This window comes from Spea bombifrons, chromosome 4 (genome assembly GCF_027358695.1).
Source record: "Spea bombifrons isolate aSpeBom1 chromosome 4, aSpeBom1.2.pri, whole genome shotgun sequence".
Taxonomy (NCBI): Eukaryota; Metazoa; Chordata; class Amphibia; order Anura; family Pelobatidae; genus Spea; species Spea bombifrons.
The window spans coordinates 31,004,746-31,031,243 of NC_071090.1; the positions used below are offsets into that span (position 1 = coordinate 31,004,746).

General features: G+C 39.5%; 1 protein-coding gene across 1 annotated transcript in view; it reads right to left on the bottom strand.

Moving 5' to 3' along the window:
* Nucleotides 1-22,476, bottom strand: part of ERGIC1 (endoplasmic reticulum-golgi intermediate compartment 1) — a 44,514-nt gene extending 22,038 nt beyond the window's left edge. Inside the window, exons 1-3 of the mRNA XM_053464179.1 lie at nt 22,226-22,476; nt 5,019-5,080; nt 1,543-1,615 (exon numbers count right to left, since the gene is read on the bottom strand). Of these exons, the coding sequence (XP_053320154.1) occupies nt 1,543-1,615; nt 5,019-5,080; nt 22,226-22,245 (155 nt within the window). The 5' untranslated portion in view covers nt 22,246-22,476. The remainder of the gene's footprint in view (nt 1-1,542; nt 1,616-5,018; nt 5,081-22,225) is intronic.
* Nucleotides 22,477-26,498: the final 4,022 nt, after the last annotated feature.

Genomic DNA, 26,498 nt, shown 5'->3' on the forward strand with positions numbered 1-26,498 from the left:
TAAAAATGATTGTTGACAGAATGAACATATTGCATTTAAGGACGCTTATTTTTTAATACTCCTGAACAAGAAACAATGCAAGAATATTTTCAAAGAAAAAGAAAGTAAAACTCCAGCTTCTTCCATCAGGTAGACACCCAGGTGGTGACAGGGCCCTCGAGTATTAGGTGATCATGCTGTGTTAGTAGGCCAAACCTAATTAGAATGCTTTTCCCCTTACTAAAAAATTCTGAGAGGATTGACAACTAAGAGATGAAAAATGCGCCACTGTATTAGTTTATCTTTGAGGTATCCGAGTATTAAAATGGTTGCTAAGAAGCCATGGCTCTTGACCTGCCCTGGGCGAAAATGATTCAGGCACTACAGATAAACTGGAGATGTTTTAAACACATATCCGATACAAGCCGCTGAGCTCAGAACGGGAGAAGTGCATAGCAGATGAGTGAGTAACATCGGACCAGCAGTCCAAGTAGTGGAGTTTTAAAGGTTTGTTCATTGGATTCATAAAATAACGCAAACAGTGAAACAATAAAGTGGAATCCACTTAGGACGCAGTGCCAACAAAACAGGAAAAGGTTTCATATCCCATTTAACCTCTTAAAGACTGGGCTGTTTTTTTTTTCCTTTTTGTACCCTTCCTGACCAAGGGTGTTTTAAATACTTTTGAGGTACTCGTGTTTAGCTGTAATTTGAATTTAGTGTACACACAAGGTATAAATTGTTTTTTTCAGAACAAGAAGGGCTTTCTTCAGATACCATTGTTTGATCATATGCTCTATGTATGGTAAAAAAAAACCTGCTAAATACTTTCTACTATTTGTCCAGTGTTTTTGTGGGTTTTTTTTGCTATTTCAAGATCATTTTTAGATCGCTTTCTAAGCTTGACTCATGCCAGGCACGTCATTGGTCATTAAGCAGTTAAAGGTGAAATGTCCCATTCCACAGCATCTCTTCATAAATTTAGATTCCTAATACATCCTATTTGTTTTCTCTTGGTGAACATTAGAGCTAAAAATAAAGACCTTAATTATGCGATCATTCAAAAGAACGGAATAAACATCATAGTTTTATCTCAGATGTGACCGTTCCTTTTTTTAATTTCTAGTATGGGAAACCAATAGTGGATTGCAATCTAGCTCTATGGTTAGTCCAACAACTTCATGTGTTATATTTCTATTACAGTTCCCATCACTAATGCTGACAAAAAAATCCACGTAGGCTAATTTTTTATGAATTTACACAAACAATTATATATAATTTCTTTTTTCTCAGTGGGGAAAAAACATTAATAGATAATATGATCATTGCTGTCACATGATGAATATAGATCACAGGTTTGCTCTAAAATAAACTACATTTATTTATAGATCATCTTATATAGGGCTTAAATTGTTGTAATATCCTGTAATAGTTGTTTTGAAACGTATGGTTAGAATATTGGTGGGGCCAAGTACCTTAGTGCAGCATTGCCATACAGTGGTGACACATACATTATATACGGAACATGTCTTAGTCTTTGGCCTTTGCCTATCAGATACTCACATCTCATTGGCAATAAATCCGGTGAGTTCAGACAAGAAAAGGAAGGTGATGAATAAGCAGCAGCAAATGGAAACTATAACGAAAATAAGAAAACACTACAAGTTATTATTCAAAGAATAAAAAATAAAAAAAATAAAAAAATATAAATCTGTGCATAGAACTTGCGATGACAGGCAGAAATCATGTGAATATGACTGTTCTGGGGGAGAAAGGTTACACATCCTAAAAGCAAACATAACTTAGATATAGCAGGTGGGACTGAGTCAGACATGCAATTACACCAGCTAAAGAAAGAAGGAAAAAAACGTCAATACCATACTGAACATCAAAAAAAAATAAAAAAAATAAAAATAAAATAGTATTAATAACAAACAGGGTCTGTACAGCGGTCAACATACGACTTCCGCTGTACACTGCCTGACTGCTTGGATAAAAACTTTTAAACATATACATTAAAAAAAAAAAAAAAAAAAAAAAAAAAAAGTGATCAACATACTTGTGCTGAGATCGCCTATTGTCCCACGTGTTTAACAACACATATCCCTCACTCTTTTCCTGATTAACTGTTCTTTTTCTGCATATCTAAACTTTTCTAACTTGATATGCCCGATGGGGGTAAAAGAAACCGTAGGGGTATACAATGTGAATGCAACAAGGGAAATACGTTTTTTTCTTGAACATTAATCACCAAAAACTTTCAAAAAAGAAACACTAGATTGGATACAGTGTCATAGTGTAACCTTCAAAACTAACGTTTTATTCACTGTGAGGATTCATTTGTTTTATTACATAAAATGAAAAACTAGTTTGTTGATGCACTCTATACATGGCGAGTTTTGTTTTGGAGACACAACAGCATGATTTGCCAAAATGGTTAGGTTTGCCTCTTATAAAACTGGCAGAACCAAGGGAGATGGTCATGGGATCTGTATGACATCATTTTGGCTTATCAAACAAAGATGTGTATTTCCAAAGAACAGGTCAGATGCTATGTTTTACCTACCAATTCTCCGAGACTCATATACTGATTTTCTTAGCTAGTAAAATAAACTACATAATACAAACAAGTTGCTTAGCTCACAAAATCTGCTCTTTCCACAGTTAACACTTTGTCTTGCTTTCACCTGCTGTAGGAAGCTTAGCTTCCATTTTGTCACAAGTGCATTAGGGCTGCAACAACTAACCAATGATAATCGATAATGAAAATTGTTGCCAACTAATTTCATTATCAATTAGTTGAATCGATTTTATCGAATAAGATGAGGGTTTTTTTCAGAGCAAATGCTCTGAAAAATACCTCTCGCGTTTTATAATCCGACCTCAAATAGAGGTCAGATAACACTGGATCCTCCTCTTGATCCAGATTCCCCCGCAGCCCTGCAGGGGACCTGGATCCTCCTCTTTGGCAGCCGGTGAGCTTCTGTGCGATGTGCGCAGACAGCCACCGCTATTGCCGGCTGCCAGAGAGGAGGAGCTGCTGCAGCACTGCAGGGGACCTGGATCCTCCTCTCTGGCAGCCGACGAACGTCTGCACAATGCGCGTAGACAACCTTCGCTACTGCCGGCAGGTCCACTGGGGATTCTATGATGGAGCACCGGTGTCACATGACCTTCCGGTGCTCAGTTATAGAAGTTCCGGCGAAAGTGCCAGCCAGCAGAGGTTGTGCAGCCGTTCACCGACTGCCGCTACTAGACACTAACGAGTCCGGAGCATGTGGGGGGTGAGTCGGGGGGGAAGGGGGCAGAGTGCCATATAGGGGGTTATAAGGCATATCAGGGGCAGAGTGGTATATCTGGAGGTATAAAGCATATCAGAGGGCACAGTGGCATATCTGGGAGGCAGAGTGGCAAGCCTGGGCTCAGATGTGCATAATGGGAAATAAAAACAAGAAATGCATTTTTCTCAAAGTTTTTTTTTTTTCCAGCTGTTTTTAACATCTTGTTTGTTTATTAAATTTTTTTTTATCCCATTAATCGAAAAAATGTTCGGCCAACTAATCGATTATGAAAATAATAGTTTGTTGCAGCGAGACAATTCCAGCTTGCACCTTCATTGAAAAGGTTTAATTACAAAACTCTACAACTTCAATACATGAATACAATCATTCCTTTCTAAATCACCAATAGCAGTAATACGTGGCTGAAACACAACAAGAAAGGGTTAAACTAAAGCCATTAATGTGGTGATACAGTAAGACTTCCGCCCGGCTCAGAATCCTAGCAAAGCTGATTACTCATTTCAACGGCTCACACGCTGGGTATCAGTCCTCACAGCTGCCAAGGTCCTTGGTCCCCTACAAATGACATTTGGATTTAAGAACAGCCAATGTGGTTAAAACGAATAAAGTGTAAAGAGTATGTAGTTACAGATTTAACACAGACTAATTATATATAACTGCCACGGATACCGAGGTGGTGCACAACAGCAACCGTAGGTCAGACATTTGTTTAATGTTCATATGTTGCCCACTTTTTTTAGGGCCTGGTCCTCTTCACTGGTGTATACAGAACCCTGGACAGACTTACCGTTTTTTGCGTTTGAAGTCACACAGGTTGAGTTCCAATTGGGGGAGGAAAAATGCATTTGGCAGAATACTGTACACATATATAAGAAAACCCTTTCATTCTGGTATTGTTTGTTTAACACAAATCAGCCATGCTGTGTATGTTTGCATTAAGTCTTTCCCTTGGATCAGTGCTATGTAAATGCATTTAGAGATGAATACAACAGATTGTTGGGGCAGCTGGCCAGTGTAGTGGCTGCACATTCAACAGGAGGAACAAGAAGCCACAACGGAACCCCTTTAAATACTTAGACTTCAGGTCCACCCCCCCACCACCAATAGCTCTACCTGTATACTTGGTAATAACACTGCGCCCCCAGCCTTAATTGCCCTGAAAACAGAACCGATTTATTGTAATACAAAACTCAAATGCTGAAAATGACACATTTGGCACCTACACAACGGAACCTAGTTGAAGTCATCTTAAAATCTCTAATATTACATTTTCTCCCACATGGCTGCTAATTTTGTCAAATTAAATACGGAGAAGCATTCCATTACCACACCCAGACATATCAGAAATCATAATTTTGATATAATTAAATTAGTTGTATTAGGTACAGTGTGCTTCATTTCCTGCTAAACTTCAATTTAACCAATTTGCTGGACATGGGTCATACCATTATGTTGCCAGAACCTCGGAAAGCAAAAAGCTTAAAATTATTGGCTTAAAAGATTACATGCCCTCCAATTCTGGTTGCGGTCGCAGCACAGCACTGACGGGCATGCCGTGTAAAGAACGCAGTGTAACTTTAAGGGCTTAAACTGCTATGATACCCTTCCCTGCCAAGGTGAACAAGCTCACAATTCATGTACACTCAGTGCCTGATCTATTTGGACCATGACTGTTCAATGATAACTTGCGACAAACAGAACGTCATTTAAGAAAACACTTGAGAGTCAGTGGCTTACCTATGGCTCCAGTGTAAGTAGGTTGCGTTAAATCTTTGGGAACCTTCCGGTAGATATCAAACCTTAAGAGATAAGATAAAAATAAAAGAAAGAAAGATACCATCAATATGTATATTCAAATATAAAAAAATACAGAACATTATGGATCAAGTCTCTACCAGTAGAATAGGGTAAACCAAACACAGCATCCTCGTCAACTTGTTTCCAGTGGGAGTAGATTTTAAATCAATTATGTATTTTGGTTTGGGTTCATTAGGAATGACCCAGGGCATTGTCCCAGCCGCTGTCCTCTATGATAAGCACAAGGATATGATGTTATTGGCTGCTGCTCTGCCAGAGTCCCTATTAATATTACTATAGAGGCTGTGCTGACAGGTTATTATTCTTTATTGAATTATAAAGTGCCATCATATGCCGTAGCGCTGTACAATGGGTAAACAGGCTGTAACAAATACTACATAACAATTTTCACCTAAAGAAACAAAGAGCCCAGTTCAAACAAGCTTACAATCCAACATATACCTCAATGGTTTAACTGGGCTGGAGGCTCTCTAATCTTTCCAAACAACCCTTTGAGCAACAGCACACCAGGGGACCTGAACAGCCTGCCCCAAGTTTTAAGACAGAGTGGCTACCACCCGATCGCAAGCCTGAGAGCCTAGAACACACCACTCCTAGTAGTCACTGGACAGGTTTATATGGAGACCACCCACTGTACGGCCCTGCAGAATTGGTTAGCACTAATAAGTGGGTAAAATTGTGTGACGAGATTTCGTACGACAAGATTTCTACTGCCTATAGCACACAATCTAATAGAAATAATAAGTATTTGTTTGTACCAACTGATGGTGGGTCAGTATATAGTCTGTTTCTCTGGCACCTAATGTCAAGTAATAGTGACTGCAAAATACTGTGACATCACAGGATTATAATGTGTTTTACAACATGTTTACAAATCTATAACACTTTACACCTTGTCTTACGCACACTGTTTGCTTTCTGCCATTAATTTATGGATATATTGTGTAACCCAAGTTAGATATGCACTACAGCTATCAGCTACAATGTCTTCTGGCAGGGGGAAGCACAGACAAGGCAAAGCTACGGGACGTTAATATATTTTATCACCGCGTCAAAGTTACATGATTCCAAAGTCTTATGGCCCACTTAAAAAAAAACAAAAAAACAACAGCTCTCTTTTTCCACTACCCTTTCCAAAACCAACACGCCATCCAACTCACTCCACGTAAACTGTATTAATGGTCCAGAAAGCTGACTGTCTAGGATGTCAGCCAAGCGAGCTGCTCACCGATTTGGCACAAGCCAGCAGGGATTTTAATGAAAAAGTTTTGACATGCCAGTGCGAGAGTGGTTTAGTGTAGGTTAAGCACTTGTGTTTCACAAATGAAGAACAAAGTACAATTGGAGCTTGTTAAAAGAATCTTAGTCCGGGGGAGGGGGGGGCAATGATTGGGGTATGAGGTTAAACCTCTTGAAATAATCCATTACTGAATAAACATTATTATGGGAGGCAGATAAGGGGTTGCACATGAGAAAGTTTAATACAAAAAAAAACTGAGCCAGTAACTTAAAGTTAAAACATTCATTATTAAATTTGTGACGTCACCAGTAGAACTATATGTAATTATAGATAGTACTTTTGTGAATAGTTAGCAAACTAAGCACATGCAGGCGAGATTAAACATTTTGGGAATTCTGTATTAAATGATTATTATTATGAGACGTAGTTTTGGGACTGTAGCAACTATTGGAAAGACTCTGCTGACTGGACCATTCTGTTATTATTATTGGTTATATGTAGCACCATCATATTCCGCAGCGCTGTTCTACTGGTTGCTGTAGAGTTAAGAACCCCCATTTAATAAAGTATTACGAAGGGATATTCTCATTGACACTCATTGTAAGAGAAACCCTCCGTAACGCATCTCTGTTCTGACATTGAGTGTTTTATTTAAGAAGCTGCACCTGCTGTGTGGTAACGGGAAAGGGCTCTTTCAGAAGGCCATATTTTTTCCCAAGGAGCCAGAAGATAAGTCACCGATATCTTTGCCTGTGTCCACATAACTTGCACAATTCCAGCACCTACTAAGGAGGCCATTATGACCTCAACTATACAGAAGATGCTTTCCTTCTGTACTATTAACCATGGTATGCTTACCACTGTGTAATACAGGTTGAGTATTCCATATCCAAGTTTCAGATAAGAGATACCACCGGCTGAGGTGGGTCAGGAAAGAGGTGTGTGACCTCTCCTGTAGCAGTAGATCCTTCCCCTGCCCACTTTTCAGCTTCTCCCTGCTGCCCGCTCCATTGTTCGAGCTTCTCCTCGAGGTCCCAGATCACGTCTTGTCCTTTGTCCAGGCTTCCCCAGAGCACGTCTGCTACCTTTTCCAGACCGAATGTGCTCTGGGGAAGCCTGAACAGAACACAGGTGACAAGACAGATCCGTTATCCAAAATGATCCCTTATCCAAAATACTTCTGTTCCGAAGGTTTTTAGATAAGGGAAAGTCTGCATCAATCCGGGTGAAGTGTCGCTTCACTGGGTCACTACGGGGGAAACTCTGGGTTGAGGGAGTGTGGACCACCCACCTGCATTCCCATAAGGGGGGCTCCGGGTAGCCAGAGCCAGAAAGTTTCCAGGTATGTTTATGTGTAATATGAAAATTCACTGCTGCAGATTAGCCAAACTGTGTGTCTGATTTTTCTTTATGTCACAAAGTAAAAAACAAAATAGGAGATTATTTTGTCTATTATTAAGGAATATAAAAGAGACTTATATTCCATTTAACTTTTGCTTTTTCTTAATCCAGTTAATGCCATAAGGGGCCTAAAACATAAGGCCCCGCAATGTGGATCAGGTTCCCTTGGCAGTGAGGATTACTTGTTACGTGTCGCATGTTAACAACTGAGTGAAGCCAGCAACACCTTGTGCTTCAATAAACAATTGTCTATGTAATTCTGTGCGTCTTTGCCACCTGCTCTGACCTTTAACTGCTTCACGTCAGTCAATGTTGCAGCCAGTTTTCAATGTTTATAAATGGGAGGAAACCGAATACCACCATTCCGTAATGTTAGAACTATGGGCCAAGCACTGCCGCCAGGAAAGGATGGAAAAGTCTTGCTTCCCCTGCCAATTGATGTTATGTCCAGCTTCCTGTTGCTATTTCAAGGTTTCAGAGGAAAGCTGACACAAGTAATCCACATCCCTAAACAGTCCCTCCCTATAGTAATAACTTCCACCCCTTCTAAAAGTTAACCTTGCCACAAAATGCTTAAGAAATATATTCATTTTTCAAAGTAAATTGCCTAAGTTTACTCTGGACTCTCCTTAGTCACATAAATAATCTTTTAAAACAATAAATTCCTGTTCTTGAAGCAGTCTAGGGTTCAGAATCTGTGCACCCCACGTGTTGTGAATAATGTGCAAAAGGTAGAAGTATGAGGGACCCAGAACTGGGTCACACCGTGATGGCAACCCCATTAGTCTTAAGGACAACCTGGCATAGGGTAAATCTGAAGGACATCAACACCTTCCTCTTACACCCAAGGTGTCGGCGTCCATCAGATTGTGGTGTGAATGGGACATCCATAGTGACGACCCAAAATCCAGTGGCTTCTTGTTTTAGACAATTACACATGAAGAGCCCTTAAGCACACACGCTGCTCGATGCCTGGTATAATTGTGGTCTGTTTGTGTGACTGTCAATGTTTTCCAATTTACAAAAACACTGATTATTGCTAGACAATACAGCTGCCATATTATTTCCAATTTTCCATAAGCATGGATTTCAGTAAAAAACATTCACTCCTAAAAAAAGGTTATACCTAACAGATACATTTGTGTGTGACAGATGATGGCTGCGTGTAGGAGTTTCAGGAACGCTGAATAAGGAGGCTTAATTTGATCCTATATGTAGAACAGGACGTGGGCAGCACTGAGTAACAACATGACTGAGTGGGTGACGCTATATATAAAACATACAAAGCAAACAAAACCACCAAGCCACAAAATGTAATAATCTGACACTGAAGTAACAGATAAGCAAATGCCAAAGATATTAACTGCTCCCCAAAACGGCATTAACTTTGCATTAAACACAATGATCAAGCAACCTCCGCATTCTCTATTCTATCGCAATGTCTGATATACCTAACAGGCTGTTAAAAAAAGGGGAACACACCTCACCCATATGATAATTTTAATTAAAAGAAATGTAAGAATTTAAGTGTAAGTTACATTACCTACTATACATAATCATATTAAGTCCGAATAAAATTGTGACTATTCTATAAAATGGATAAGAGAATTAAAAGGCTACTGCAAATAACGAACCCTCGTTACAGTCACACATCCCTGGGTGAAGTTAAGCCAGAGTTGAGACATTGACTATCGACAGTACTAATCAGAAATGCTCATTAGCAACACTGTTTTTTTTCTTAAAAAATAATTTTTATAATATTTTCATTAAGACAAACAAATTCACTGCATTATTACTTAATTTCATTATATCCATGGAATTCCTAGGCAAATTTACCATTCATATACATGGCATGGCTTATTAAAGTCATTGGTACCTATGTGGACTTCATAAAAGTGAAATGATTACAGTTTTTATTAAAAATAGCAGACACTCGGTAAATATCTCAGCTATGATTTGCAAGGGTATTCGCTTTTCTATAATGCCTAGTACAAAGGAAGATCAACAAGGATGCCTACCTAATAACTGAAACCTTACTTGACATGTAGACGCAGCTGATAAAGTACTCGGATCGCATGAGTTTCCTCGGACACACAGCCTATTGACTTGAAAACGCTTCATGTATCTAAATGTCACATCATTTGGCAGCTTCCTGGACTCAATCAAATACTGTTTACTTTACTTCCAAGCCATGACATCATGGCTCAACTCAAAAGGAAAGAAAGGTCCTTCCTCCTGCCGCCCAACAGTGGCTCCTAGCCATTCCCCCCAAACAAACAATGTGCGCAGAACAGAAGGTGCGAAACAGGATGGGTTGAAGAAATGAATTCCTCTGCCCGCTTCCCGAGTCATGTCTGCGAGGAAGAGGTGATGCTATCACTAGGAAATGCTTTAAAAATGACAGCAGGTACCTGCTGCATACTAAGCATATACAAATGAGCTATAAATGAGCGCAACTGGTTGCCTATTTCAGGCTACTGTTAGTTTTTCCTTTCCCCTTATGAAATGTGTTGAAATAAACAGTGCTTCCAAAACCAATTAAGGACTTATCTGTACTCTAAGAAGCTATATTACATCTGCAGACACCTTCCAAGTGGTTCTGTGGCCTTTAGCCCAGATTCACTTATGCCATGGGTGTCAATCAATCCCATTACAGCCTCCCCTTCCTCTACCTGGGAAACCATGCCATGATCTGCCACAGTTCCATAGTGGTACCATGAAGTGAAATTAACTACAGATCTGGAATCGACTCTTAATACATCTTCTGTCTATGGTTACCAGAAACTACCACCTTATAGCTGGACTGCAGCTTGGTCAAAGATGTACCCAATGTGATGATACTTTTCAATTAAAAGAACACTATTGGCAACAGAACTGTTTATTTAAAAACAATAGACAAAACTGAAGGTGGATTGCCATTTTGAGCAATTTATTTTTGTTATGCCGGGTTAAATATTTTAGTTAGTGCTCTTTTTCTACTTGGTATAAAAAAAAAAAAAAAGAAAAAGGCTTAAAGAGCGTGGGAACGGAAGGTTTCAGTGGTGCAATCAGTACAATCAGTATGAAAATGCTACAGTATGTACAAACTACACCTGACTGATGGCCATGTATGCATAGTCCCCGTTTACTTGTGCCAACAAAGATTGATTATTTAAAGTCAAAACTAACAACAGAGTATATATATCTGCTCATAATGGGGCTGTGTCTAATTCTTATACATTATTATTAATTGAATAATACACAAAGCTTTCGGTCCTGTAATTCTGCCAAGGAGCCTGTGCCTTAGTAACCACATTATCACTGCAGTCTTCTCATAACACATAGCAAAGACCTCTACGTTCTTAGTACTGACTAATTTATTCAACATACACGTTCACAAGGATGCATTCCTCCGGCTCTAGAACAAGGGCAGTCCCTACATCAGTATTCATCCAGTGTCAACTATATAAGCCAACGTTTAACTGCTAGGTAGATTATACAACTTGGCATGAAGTCAAATGTGACCCCTCAATCAAGACAGAGGGCAATGCACATAGTCAGGACTACCGTTCTGTGTATTAATTTGTCTGAGCACTGGCGTATTCCGGCCAAAGCCGATTAAGCCTGGGAGGTGCATTACCAGGAGCAGATTTTCCTATTGCATGATCAAGTTCCTTGGTGGACTGTAGCTCAACGGGCCAGTTGGGGAGATTAGAGATCTCACTTGTAACCAGTCCATTTATTTTACAAAATTCTATGATTAGCACATGCAGACCTCAGCAGTGCGTCTTCCTTCTCACCCTGGGGCCTTCAGAGCCAGTATAAGACGTAATGTCACATTACTTAGTACCAGTTTGTCAGGTCCTGGTAGGCACTATCCTGGTCAGGCATTATAGCAGCGCTACATAAACAGAATTGCTTTCTAAATCTGAATATTTTTGCTACCTCTTGCATTGTTTTAAGTTCTTCCTCATTCTTTGTTCTGCTGTTTTAATTTTATATGTTATCTTTTCAAACAAAAACGGACTAGATGGACCAGTTTGCCAGGTATGCTTCACCAGGCAACAGAGGTCACGTATGTTATGCTCAAACATACCAAATGTCATGCATGGACAATACTGCAGAACTTGTGTGAACTGACAAATTCCACAACTACTAAAACTTGTATGGGTAAAGCTCACACCCTGAATCAACCAAGTCAGTGTGGCATTTTTCCTATATTACAAAACAAAAAATATTATATTCTACTTGCCACCGTAATTGTTACAGTTCTGGTGAAAACAACTGAACATTTCCAGTATGTATCTACTGACATGTATTCATTTTATAGCAACGCACTCAGGAGAATGCCAGAACAAACTATGGCCTTCAGAGAACTAGAGTTACATTGGCCGTTGTCGATGACAATGGGCAACCTACGCAGTCTTTGCAAAGGTGGTATCCTGGTATACCGTGGTATCACAGCACCAAGCTTGAATTCACTGAGCTTTTCAGAACGACCTACTTCTTCACAAATGTTTGTAAATGCAGACTGCATGGCTAGGTGCTGGATTTTATACACTTGATTGAAACACCTGAATTCTATAGTTAAGGAGGTGCGTCCCAATACCTTTGTCCATATTGTGTAGGTAGGATGAACAATGGCTCTATCAATGGGTTTAGTAAAGCTTATTAGCTGGTGCTAATATTTTCAGCTCCAGGGGCTCAGCAATGCAGAATGTCTGATCCGGAATGATTTTATTTTGGCACTCAAAGGGCTACAGCACAAACAGGACTTTTGAGGAGCTGACGTTAGAAGCCCTTGTTATTGTTACTAATTTTTAGTTAGCCATTGTACAGCTCTGCGTCATGTCAGTGCTGTATAAAACAGACAAATAATAATACCAATAGCAACATATGACAAGTGGTCTAGATACACAACTTGTCCATCTGCACAGAGACATTGAGTTTGCAGTATTCATTATTATTGAAATTAGACTTGTGAAACATGACCAAAAAGGATTCAGACGCATTTTTTGTTTGTTTTTTGGACCATTCGTTTATGGGCAATGAATTTAGTTTCCTGCCTGGTTAGGCAAAAATCTGAGTGCTTTTTACATTCGGAAATAAAATTTGTTTTAAGTCTCACGCTACCTAAATGTCCCCCTACCTACTTCGCAAACCACTTCTTTGTCCCTGTCTCTTGTACCTTCATATTGTTCTGTCCGCTGCTCCTCGTTTCTTCTTTCTTCTCTGTGGACACGGCCTCCCTGTGAATTTCTATAAGTGGGTGGAGTCCCCGGGACAACCTCTCCCCTGATTGGTGTAACAGGGGAGAGACTGTTCCTGTGGCTCCGCCCTTTTGTGGAAGTGCACAGAATTGGCAGACTAAATGTTTATACATAACCTTTTAACCCTGCCTGGGCCTGGGTTTTCTATATTTTGGAGATTGAAATTCGCACAAATCCAAATGCACAAGTCTAATTGAAATTCCCTGTTTCGGACTAAATAAATTTGATACTTTATTTCTGTTAAGCTGAGTAGGCATGCCACACAAAACGGTTTCTCCAAGCAGGTAAAATCCAATACACTATGGGAAAATCATTTAGAAAATAAATCATTTTACAATGTTCATTGTAAATCTGAATGGAAAAGTCATACTGGACGTGAGATTTTAATTTCCAGATGCTAAATCCAAAAATCTCAGACTAAGATTCATGTTGAGGGACAATTTCTCCAACTCTTTTCAAGCTGTCATTTCTACTGAAAAAGTAGAATTCCACACCCAACTGTGGAATAGATACAAGAGCCATGCTCAAAAGAGCACTGCATACACAGATAATGGATCATTCACCAAAACACTTTTTATGGTGAGCTGTGAAAGTGCTAACTATGTTCAATAGTAAATGCGTGCAGGTCAACGAAGTAAGAAGATCTTTGGTGGCAGAGCTGTAAACACAATTATCGTGGCAGCTAACTGTGTTAAGGGGCTTTCCCTTTGGAGAACAGGCCTCTTTACATTTGTAGGAGCTATTTAAGGAGCAGTGCCGGTGTGTTAAATATTTGTACCTCTCGGTGCACTGTTTAACTTTGCATCACTCCTAATACCCAGGCTGGCTGTTTTAGCCTGGTACAAAGCTGGGCACATGTAATAAAACAGAGACCATTTTATCAAAATATTTAAGTCTTATGACGGCAGCATAGAGTAAACACAAGCGCGCGTAGGCTCCCACGGGTCTGTACCCATTAATACAGGAACACGTTTATTACGGAGGGTGCCTCCAACTTGTTCAGTAAGCAGCTTGGTATTCTGCACAAGCTCCCATTGATGACGCAAAGCACTGAGCAGGAGGATGTCTTGTGACTCTTGATAACATTATTAGCACATGCAAAGGAATAGAAGAACAAGGCACACTGAAGCAACAAAACCTTTTTTTCTTCTTCCCCCTTCCATCTCTTGAAGTTGGAATTGGAAAATGTAATTAAATTAATTACAAGGAAATCAGAACACAGCGAATCTCATAAGCTGGACTCACAAGATCATAAGCGTAAAGAATAAAAGAGTTGCTTGTTACGTCTAAACACAGTTGCCTTCCTGTTTGTGAAACGTCACAAGTGATATTATAAGGCAATAGGGCAATCAACGACACCTTTGTGGAGATCAAAGACCAAAGTGTTGGTAAATGAAGCTTATAAACATAGTCATGCAAAGTAACCATTGGGTAAACTCTTATAACACATACTTTCCTGGAGAAAGCAAACATGCAATCTGTTAAGTCATATCACAAAGCTGGAGAAAGTCTACTAGCTTTTCTCAGCCTTTCCCCCTGCGCTATTACCAGATTTTTACAAGGAGGTAACCCTTCTAATAACCAACCATTTCCTACCAAGTTAGCTGGTTAATAGAATGCTTTTGCTTTATAAAAAGGACATACAGTGGGCTGAGGAACGGATATACACAAGAATTGTCATTCACCGATGTTAATAACACGATCAAGCAGAATCTATTTGGTTAGTATTTGTTTAAAGGACAGTCTAGCGTGCCATGTGGCCCCAGAACTAAATAATGTATATTAAAATACTTTGTAAGTATTTGTCATAAGATAATAAGTCAGCAGCTGTAAACAAGAACGTAAATTGACAGAAAGTACGGGAATTTTATTTGAAGTGATCCTGCAGTGAAAGTGCGACTGCTCACACACGAGAAAGAAGCCTCCGGGAAGGTAAGGGAGCCGCAATATTCTAATAATTCCTACAGTTTAAATTCACTTTTGTAAATAAGACTACCGTCTAAAGGCGACCTAATGGGCTTGTTAAAAGCAACATATACAGTACTGTACGGGCTTCATACATGCAAGAGACACCTGCTTTACCTGTGTCACTAGTACTGCTTAAAAATAAAAATAAATAAAGACTCCAGGCACTCAAGGGTTCCAGCTCAGGCAGATTTATTAAAGGAAGATAGCAACGTTTCGACCGCACTAGTACTGCTTGAACATAATATGCTGCAGATGCATCATTTGAGGTGTCAAGTAATTTCCGAAAGGTTATTTACATGTGCCATAAATAAGCAAAACTTGAGCTACGCAAACAAGGCAGCCTACCTAAATATATGACCGGTGTATATGTATGGCTACCAGACCAGGGGTAAGAGAGTAACCAGAGAAGGACATTACATGACTATAGTGGCAAAACAACAACTTGGATACTGGAAAACAAATTGTTAAGGAAGTGTTAAAATATGGAAGCAAATCAGAACAAGGCCAGACAAAGGATTAGAGAAGAAGAGAAAACTCAAGTAGCCTAAATCTTTTGGTATCTCTATAGAAAAATGTTCATTGAAAATAGGGCTGCAACAAACTAATTGATAAAAATCGCTAATATTCAACAATTAAAATAGTTGACAATGAATTTCATTATTGATTAGTTTTTTTCAGACCAAATGCACTGAAAAATTCTCCTTGTTTTATAATCCGACCTCAAATAGAGGTCAGATAATAACACTAAGATCCAGATCCCCTGCAGCACTGCAGGGTACCTTGTACTGATAATAAAACTATTACGACATTCTGCCGCATTCGACACAGAAGCCCATTTTTAATATATACGATCAAACTGTTCTTATGTAATCTCGCAGAATCTTACGATCCTCCCATCGCAAACTGGTTATTCCAGCCGCTTGCTGGAATACAGAACTATTGTCGAGAATTCTAGATATTCCAAAACGTCCGATTTCTTGAGCTCCCTTGAGAACGTCACTTGTGGTTTCACGTGAAGATGCAATGAGAACAAACTGAACGACTGAGCACTAAGCTCTGTTTAGTCAAGCATGGGTTTAGCTTTCTCAAGACATGCCTTCAGTGCAATTCGACCATCATACATGAACATAGCATCTAAAAGATGCTGCTTCTATCTAAAAGGTTGGGGGGGGGGATTGCAAATCAGGTTTAGTGGTAAAATTATACAAATGTGTATTAGATGGCATGGAAAAGTGACTAGACTGCAAAGTAGCCAACAAAACCTAAAGATGTGCATTAAGCATATATTTTTCACATATATGAATGAAAAAAACCAAGTAACTAAGAACAGTCTACAAAAACACAAACGTCACCTTCATGTATGCATCTCACAATTACTTAGCATGTAATATTTCCGACGCATTGGAGATTCCAAACGGTTTGTCACCGATACATCATCTCATATGTCATGCTGGCTGTCCCAGATTTTCGGGGATAGTCCCTATTCTTAGCTTCCTCCTAACAAAATCCTACTGTGATCGCAATCGTCCCAGATTTGAAGAGCATGCCGATCTGTATAGGGATAATATGGATTTCCTCATATCTCACAGTACAGGGTAATGGACATTTCCTCACCACTTTATTGAACCCATAGGAAGGCCACATAATGCATTAATCATAATGACATCTAGCAGCTGCACTAATTATGGAATTCCCATACTCCACCACTTTAATATGATGCCTACAGGGACCTATTGAGGTGTTATAAGTTTATAAAAATGTACTACTTGTACGCGCATGTTACTTTCTTTAATTATATCACTTTGGTTGCAGTCGGGACCCCTTTTTCACTTATGGTCAGATTTGGGCACACTTTTATCTACCTTAATGAAATTTTCATTTAAAGAAAAAAATTTTTTTTTACTGTTCCCTGTTCATAAGATCTGTATGACTACTGTACTTCCATGACTATACTTGTTTATTACACTTTGTAGGGGTTAACACATGAAAGCAGGCTATGCCTATTGTTTACATCATTAACCTGTTTTGGTGGAAGATTGAAGTTTAAGAGGTTTTCCATGAGAAGATTAAACTTGTGCCACATGCATGGGCAATATATGGTTAGAGGCTGTCAACACAGTGTTTCACTTTTAACTGTAAAAAGTGCCAAGTACATATGCTATAGCTAAATAAAAATATCCAAACATACATATCGAAGGAGTAGTTTATTTTCTGGCAATTAAGAGTATCAGTTGGGCATGTATGTTTGAATACATGCGAGCATTAATGTGCATGTATGTGTGATTAAGGGAATTAATGAGTATATGAATGAGTGTGTGTGATAGCATGGATGTGTAAGTGTTGGGGGGATAGCATGGCATAGGGATCCTGTAATCACACTCCTATCATGCCCAGGTTCTAGCATGTACTGGCTGCCTGGGTAGTGTGATTGATGTTAGCAAATATTGTTCTTTTTAGTCCAATTTTGGTGTGTTAACCACACTTATTAAAAGTAAAGTAACACACCAAATCACGCCTATCATGCCCACACAACCAGTTCATGCTAGAACCTGGGCATGATAGGAGTGTGACTGCTGTTAATCATATATATTTTAATATTAATGTTATTAAATTATTTATCCAATTTTGGTGTGCTACTTACCCAGCATAAAGCGATGGGAGTTAAGGTGTACAGTGACCCAGCTTAAAGTGATGGCAGTTATGCTGTACCACCGTCAGTGTCTGGCCCAGCATAAAGTGATGGCAGTTATGCTGTACCACTGTCAATGTCTGGCCCAGTATCTAGTGATGGCAGTTATGCTGTACCACCATCAATATCTGTAAAATGATGGCAGTTATGTGGTACCGCTGTCAATGCCTGACTTAATATATAGTGATAGGAGTTATATCATAGTAAATATATTTACTTTTATACTTTTCAGATTGATTTGCTGGATTTACTTATGATTAGAATTACTTGTATTTTTCAATTGCTGACAATATTATTTAATATGTATTTATGTGATGTGTAAAAACCACAAATTAATGTTTGTTTACACTGTTTAAAACTTTTTTTTTTTAATTACTACAAATACTGAAAAATGTACATAGGGGTACAAGGGAGGGGCTTAACCAATAAGAGGCATGGTCATGATAAGATGCGGCTAAGGGTGGTGCATCACCACAGCAGGACCATGCCTTTTTTGTTGCCCGGAGCCCTGGATGGTCTCTGAATGCAAGTCAGATACATAGATAATGTGCAACTGATTATTGGCTCATAAACTCCAAACATAACTTCAAAACCCTGCTAGTTTATAAATGGCGACTTAAGACAATTCAAGTCGCTTTTAGACCACAACGCAACAGTCCAATCAGAAAATGAGTCCAGCAACTACCCACCTCTACCCAAACCCATTAATTTGAGCAAGCGGTCTTTACTTGTAATACATTGTGTTTAGCAAGGCATACAGCGCTATAAGCATTAAGGCTAAGCAGGATAAATTCTACCGTAAAATATTCTGCAACCACTACAGAAGCATAGACCTTCTCCATAGTTCCATGACCACCGACTTGATCAACGTGGTTAAATGGGTTATACAGAGTAAAAACTAGATATAGGCCAATGGGAAGACGTCAGAGTTCAAATGCACACAGGAAAAATAGGCAAAACTATATGGACGGTCGATGGAAAAAGAGAAAAATATGATAAGAAAACAATGGTTGGGCAACAGAGTGCACCATGATCCCTCTGACAGCCCATAGGTTAACACGGTAGCGTTATCAACGTCTCCCACAAAGCAGCAATGCTCACACAAGGATATGAGTTGTTTGACCAACTTATCGGTGAAAGAGATTGAAAAGGTAGTTGATCCAGGATGTACAACCAACACTTGGCAAACAGCAGGCTATAGTAAGAGCATTGTGTGTTCACTTAATTGTGTTAATAGACTGAATGTGTGCAGGGCCATCTATACCTGTTCTATCAGCATGGTTTATAAATTTGCCAATTTATTTATAATCGAAAAGTAACAAGTACAACCTAGCATATGGAGCAACTCCACTGGAAAAAATACATGCATAGGTTGGCTCCAACACCACAGACATTATACTCTGCTTCTAATATCTGTGGAGACACAAGTCAAGGTATAGGCCAGCAAATGCTACAATCTTCTATCAACCCCTTAAACTATGGCAGGTATCAAGATTTTATCTTATATACCTGCCTGGGAACTTTCAAAATGGAGTCGACCCTAAGACTCTTTAGATATTAATCAAGTAATGGCTCATCATCCAGAATTCATCTAGCAACTTATCAAATGTGTTAGCTAAATGACTAATACCTGTCCTCATGGAAACTTTGATTTGTCATTATTTAAAGACACATTTAATTGAGTCACCTGCGTTCAAACAGGGACATCAACCATGATATCCTGGAAGCAAAAACACCAATTAATAGTCTTACATATCATCAGATCAATGTACAACAAATTCCAGACTGTGTGACACTGAGATTTTGCCCCTTCATCCTGAAATTGGAGCAAAAACCATGAGACTCAGGGTCAAACACTGACAGTTCCCAAGCAGTGACATTTATACAATATATGAGTGCTGCGGGCACTGGGGAGCTACAGTTCATTGAGGGAACCATGAATGCCAACATGTACTGTGACATACTGAAGCAGAGCATGATTCCCTCCGTTCGGAAAGTGGGTGCAGGGCAGTATTCCAACATGATAACAACCCCAAACACAACTCCAAGACAACCACTGCCTTGCTAAAGAAGCTGAGGGTAAAGGTGATGGACTGGCCAAGCATGTCTCCAGACCTAAACCCTATTGAGCATCTGTGGGGCATCCTCAAACAGAAGGTGGGGGAGCGCAAGATCTCTAACACCCACCAGCTCAGTGATGGCGTCATGGAGGAGTGGAAGAGGAAGCCAGTGGCAACCTGTGAAGCTCTGGTGAACTCCATGCCCAACAGGGTTAAGGCAGTGCTGGAAAATAATGGTGGCCACACAAAATATTGACACTGTGGGCCCCAATTTGGACATTTCCACTTAGGGGTGTACTAAGGGTTAGATATTAATGGCTGTGTGTTGAGTTATTTTGTTATACAGTCTGTACACTCACTACTTTACATTGTAGCAGAGTGTCATTTCTTCAGCGTTGTCACATGAATATAATAAAATATTTACAAAAATGTGAGGGATGTACTCACTTTTGTTAGATACTGCGTATAGTGTGTGTTTTGGATAAATTAACTCGGCCCCACCATCACCTATTTTTAGTTTTCACATTGAAGACAGTGAGAACATGTACCATGATCCTGGCAGATAGTCTTCAAAAGGTGGCAACTATACACATATATGACAAAAACGTCCTGAAAGTGGTCGTAACAATGTTTACTTCCAAACCATCGGTATAGTCCATAAAAAAATAAACAAAAATACAGGCATAACAGTATAACTTAACTATAACATACAACTTTCCCTTGTAGCAAATAAGTGAAAATCATTCTTGCAGAAAAAAACCCACACAAAGCATTTACACTGGAGAGAACTAGAACTGTCACGGAACATTAAATATGAGAAAACCCTCTTAGACATCAAAGGGCAATTATTACATAAAAGAATGGATTTTTGAGCGCCAGAGGCGTGGTAGATTTATTGTATTGCCCTCTTTCACATGGCATTACAGGTGTTACAATTGGGATCACAATGTCTTAATTTCCAGACATTGACCAGCACTTCTGCTTTTCCAGAACACAGGTTGCGATTCACATGTATTATTTAGAGCAGATCAGTTTTATTAACACATTAAAAGGTAGAATCCCAGATGTCCATTTGTGATATTCGTCATATAATAAACACAATGGTAGGGGATACCTTGGCATGCGGGAGATGTAGAAGTCTGTACGTACGTCTCAGGCAACATTGTGATTTTCAGGAATGATCCTTGATGATAGATAATCAGAGATTTTTAAAGGTCATAGACATGGAAGGAGGGATGTGCAACCATTTGCTCTATTCAAATGTTCTTCATGTTCTTGCAGACCCTTCATGTTCTTGTTATTGCATATCTCCCAACTTCTACCCTCCACCCCCATGAATCGGGATGCCGGAGCACAGAGGTTGGTTGTCGCTTAACCTGGCAGTGCTACTGTGCACACTTCTCACCGGAGAAGGAAATCGGTACTGCAGGATTGCATTAAGATGATTAAGTAAGAAATAACGAACATGCGCTTTAATATTTGTTTGTGGCCGCACTGCACACGTGGTTCTCGCAGTGTTCAGTGTTGCGCCTATGTTAGAATTTACTTTAGGATTAATAATAATCCCATAGACAATATAAACTGGCTGCTACTTAAAACATGGTGACCTCTTAGTGATGCCTAAACATTTATATTTACTCAATGGTAAGAACTATATATATATATATATATATATATATATATATATATATATATATATATATATATATATTTGTATTCCAGATTGGGGAGGACCCTCCTTACCTCTTGTTTCTGGAACATATTAAAAAAGTAGTTAAAGTGTTAGCAGGTACCCTGTTGTCCCATGGGTCCGCTAATTACACGTTCAGTTTGCATATGGTTCCACTAATTGTAACGTTAAAGACTCTAACTGCTCTAAAAGCTTTGATAGGATGTCTACCACTTCTCCGCCATGATGGAAGAGTCTTCATTTATGACATCATGGCTCACTTTATAACTTTTAACATCTGCTTGTAAAAGCCAATGTCCCCCCTCCATTTCTTTTTACAGACCTGTGGTTGGCCCCCTACTCGCAAATCTCAAGCGTGTGACCATCGTAAGGGCGCCTTACAAAAAGTGAGGACACCGCTAATGGAAGGGCAGTAGTATATACAAATTGTATATATTTACTGTAGGACACATCCTGGATTTCTAAACTAATTCTGCAAGGATCAGGTATTTGCCACAAGAACAATATTCACTGGAATATATATATATATATATATATATATATATATATATATATATATATATATATACATATATACATACACACATATACAGTGCTCATACAGAATTGCATTAGGTCCTATTCAAACCGGATCTTCTGCATTCTGCAAGATCATTCTAGGAAAAATACACTGTCACAACAAAAAAGTCTTTCGAGATCCCGAAACCCCGCCATTCCCAGGTATCCACCTCAGCCATCACTACATGATGCTCCCATCACACTGCACGGAGCATCCTTGCTGCACACTGTTAGCGCCCGGTGCACCCCTCAGCTACCCACAACGACTCACCTCCTAAAGTCAAAGGGCATCGTGCAGCACCAACGGGCCTCCGTCCACCGGGCTTTTGGTGCTGATTTTAAGGGGCCGCCTCCCACCGAGTCCTGGGTCCTGATTTAAAGGCGCAGCGCTGCCTGAGATGAATAAAGCTTGCCTCAGAATCTCTCTTCAAGCCTGCCGGCTACACACAGAGGAACTGGCGTCAGCGGGGGACGCTTTGCAGCCTGTGATTGGCTGCCGGCTCAGGAGGAGAGAGCACATCCGGGAGCGGGTTAAAGGGACTCTGCCAGAGCCACGTGGGTTGATCTTACAAGCCTAAAGCCAAACAACCGGGGGTGTGTGATCCGCATTAATGGGTTAAATGCCTTTTCACTGCAAGGGATGTTTGTTCTACTGTTTGTATAGGTGTGTGTGCGCGACAATCTGGGAAGGGAAAGCGCAGCACTTTCTATGGAGAACTAAACTTAATGCTTTTAGTAGAAATAATTAAAAACCCCGTTTTCATCGTGAATATTTCGTGTTGGGGTTAAGCCCTTGCATGCCCAAATGATGATAAACATATACAGAATCTGCTGCTGTATGTATTCATGTTTGGTACAGGAGGATTTCCCGTTGCATTATACTTTAGAATGTTTGGTACTGATACACACCAGTAATAAGTGCTTGTCACATAATACAGAACTAATTTTGCATGCCTGAGATGCTAAGAGCTGATATTTAAAGGGACGGTCGCACAATCATGCACACTTTAATGCATATGATAGCCGAGAGATCCTCTAGTTAAACTTGTGCCCCTTTTGCGAGTGCGATCTGTAGAATCCCCCGTGTGTATTTGGTCCTCTCCACACCCTCAGCTATTTGCCGTGCAGGCGTTGCATTCTATGCATTCTACTGATAAACTTACCAGTTAGTCAGCTCAATAGCTGGCTCAGCAAATGCTGCAGGGGAGTATACATAGAACCAGGTCTGCGTATGCAGACACCTTACACCAGCTGTCAAGCATGCTGGTGGAGGGGTGATTTGCGCTTGTTTTGTAGCCACAGGACCTGGGAACCTTGCGGTCATTGAGTTGACCATGCACTCCTCTGTACACCAAAGTATTAGAGTCAACTGTGAGGCCAATCTATCCGACAGCTAAAAGTTGGCTGAAATTGGGTCTTGCAACACGACAATGATCCCAAGCGCACCAGCTAATCTGCAACAAAATGGCAGAAAAAGAAGACGAATCAAGGTGTTGCAATGACCCAGTCAAAGTCCAGACCTCAACCCGATTGAAATACTGTGGCAGGACCTTAAGAGAGCTCTGAATAAACAAATACCCCCAGACCTCAATGAACTGAAGCAATGTTGTAAAGAAGAGTAGACCAAAAGAATCCTCCACAACAATGTGAAAGACTGGTAAAGCCATACAGAAAATAATTACTTCCAAGTTAATACTTCCAAGATGGTTCTACAAGCTATTAAATCATAAAGTGTACATAGTTTTTCAAGCATGGCTTCTCCATTTTGGCTTTTTTTTTGTTGAATAAATCATAACACATTGTAAAATGTCATGTGTTGTTGCTCATCTGAGGGTGTATTTACCTCATTTTTAGACCTGCTAAAGAACAGATGATTGTTATATGCTGATGTAAAACCATAGAATTCAAAGTGGGTATACTTTCTTTTTCACACGACTGTATGCATAAATGTATATACATACTTAATTTGATCTTGCCTTTTCCTCAGGTCCACTCCTTTATTTGAGAGGTAAACACGGATGTGCTCATTTGACAGGATCTGGGTGTTGGCATGAGTATATCGGTAATATGTTTGCCAGGAGTCTCAGATAAAGCAACCTCTCGCTCCTTAAAGGCTTATTAAGCATCATTCAGCATCTGTAAGTGTATGCTGTGCTGTATTAATCCACTGTACATATTTAGGAACTACCGGATGAATTAAATGTCATCACTTTAGCTATATTTATTCAAAGAAGACATTAACCCTTTTTAGGGCCTATTTTTTAACCATGTTTGCAGGAAATGGCCAGAGCAGTTTTTTTTTTATTTTGTCGTTATTCCAACTGTGACTACCTACTAACTCATTTAGTGCACCCCCACAATATATATATTGAAGTAATAATTATATAAATATATATATATATATATGCCATCATTTAGTATGAAAAATATCTAAAAATGGGAAATTTAGGGGGAAAAAAAAGGCAAAATCTTTACAGTTTCACCTATAAAAACTACCGTATTTGCCAATTAGAAGATGACCCTGATTATAAAATGACCAACAAAATTTGAATATTAGAAAAAAAGAAAAAGCCTGAATATAAGATTATATTTTATATCACTTACAGGGTTAAATATGAATGACGCACATCACTGTTTCTAAACAAGATTTTTTTAAATGTGGTATGTTGGGAGTTTTGCCCCAATAGCGGCCAGAAAAAGAAAAACTGCTAAACAAAAGTATTGAAAAGTTGACACCCCAAAGTATTTTACTGGGGGTGTTTTAACACATTTTATTTAACCAATCTGTCCTAAACAAACCCATTCTATTCAAACATGGTGTTTCAGCACATTTTTTCCCCTGGGTACGTGAAATTACTAAAACCACTTGTGATTTGTGTTCAGAAACACGTAGCGGGTCTTAACACAAGTCAGGTAGTCAGACAAGCCAAACTGGTAAGGAAGAGATCAGGCAAAAGTACAAAATCGGCAGGCAAAGACGTTTTTTAGCACAACGTATCAGGTACGTCACAGAACCAATGAGCCCACTTGGGCATGACGTACCTGGTATGCCACCGGACGTGAGGGGGTTAATTCATGCTCTCCATTCAGTTTTCACATCTCCTGTTTCTGAAGAGCATTGTAGAAAAGCTGCAGATTGCCTGTGAATGAAATTCGTCATGCTAAGTTTCTTCCGCATGTCCAGACACTAATCAAATCTGTCAAACGTTGAAAGCCATATAAGCTTTCAAGACTCTAAAGGCTTCAAAGCGTTACTATAAATATTATTCAATGCAAATATTTCTGAATCTTTGGTAAAATAAATATAACTGTATTGGTCCAAGAGAAGGCAGGAGTATTTAAAAGTAATAACTTTTTACTGGGCCAACATAAACGGTCTCCTCTTCAGATGGGACCAGGGAGATACTGTAGATGCTGAGCCTGACCATGTTGTGACCCGGCACTAGTAAACTAGTAGCTGGTGCTCATATTACGCAGGACAATGGAACCAAGTACATGCCAGCCATACCTCGTATCTTGTTGGAGCAGACAACCAGGGTTCCTGAATACCCCTATCCAAGCACAAGTAGAGAGTCACAGTCATCTGTTTTCACGCAGTGCTACTTTGGTTTGAGGCTATACAATATCACTTCCTTGTAGGTTATGTAGGTAACGCTGGTTCTACTAGAAATACAACTTGCTCTTGTCTTCTGATGAGAGAGAACAGACATTTTCACCAGTATTGAACCTTTTAATCGCCCTAAAGAAAAGTAGAAATAGCATTCTTCACAACCACACTGCTTGATGTAAGGCATCAATGCATTACTATTGACCAATTGATGGAGGAAATTAATACAGGGTGTGGAAAACAGACAGGAATTCATCTCCAAACAGTGAGCGATAGAAATTACATTAGTACAGGGTGTATATGGGTATACACATGCTAAAATGCTTATGACCCAACTTCACTGATAGAAATAGTAATAGGAAACGTACTTTGTGGCCGCTTTAATATGAATTCTTCCCAAATGGGGGAAAAATAAAGAGCATTCCTGGCACAGAAGCTGCACTTGCCCTCCCCCACACTGGTCCAATTTCTCTTGCCACTGATCCGCTGTTTGGGACGATGCGGCAGTCATATGCATTACAGTGTACATGGTCCCTTTAAGCTGGCACAACCCGTCAGCTATCTACTTTGTATGCATTCAACACGCATGATATGCAAATGCATTTAAACACTCCTATCATGCACTCTAATGCATATGATGGCAGAATGTAATCTTTAAACTAACATTCTTTTTATTTGTTTTTGCATGCAAATCCATATAGGGACTCATTAGAATCCCCTGTATTCATTTGCACTTTTATTCCCCCGTTCCTGCCCACTCTTTTCATTTGTTTATTGGTAACATATATAGGAATATACATTATGTTGCATACACAAAAGGATGAGACTGTCTGAGCAAAGAATAGACATCACTTTAATAGCTTTACTCGTGCCATGTTTGAATATGCTTATACGCTGTCTAACTAGAGGGAAATGATTGACCAGATAAGCGCTCTGC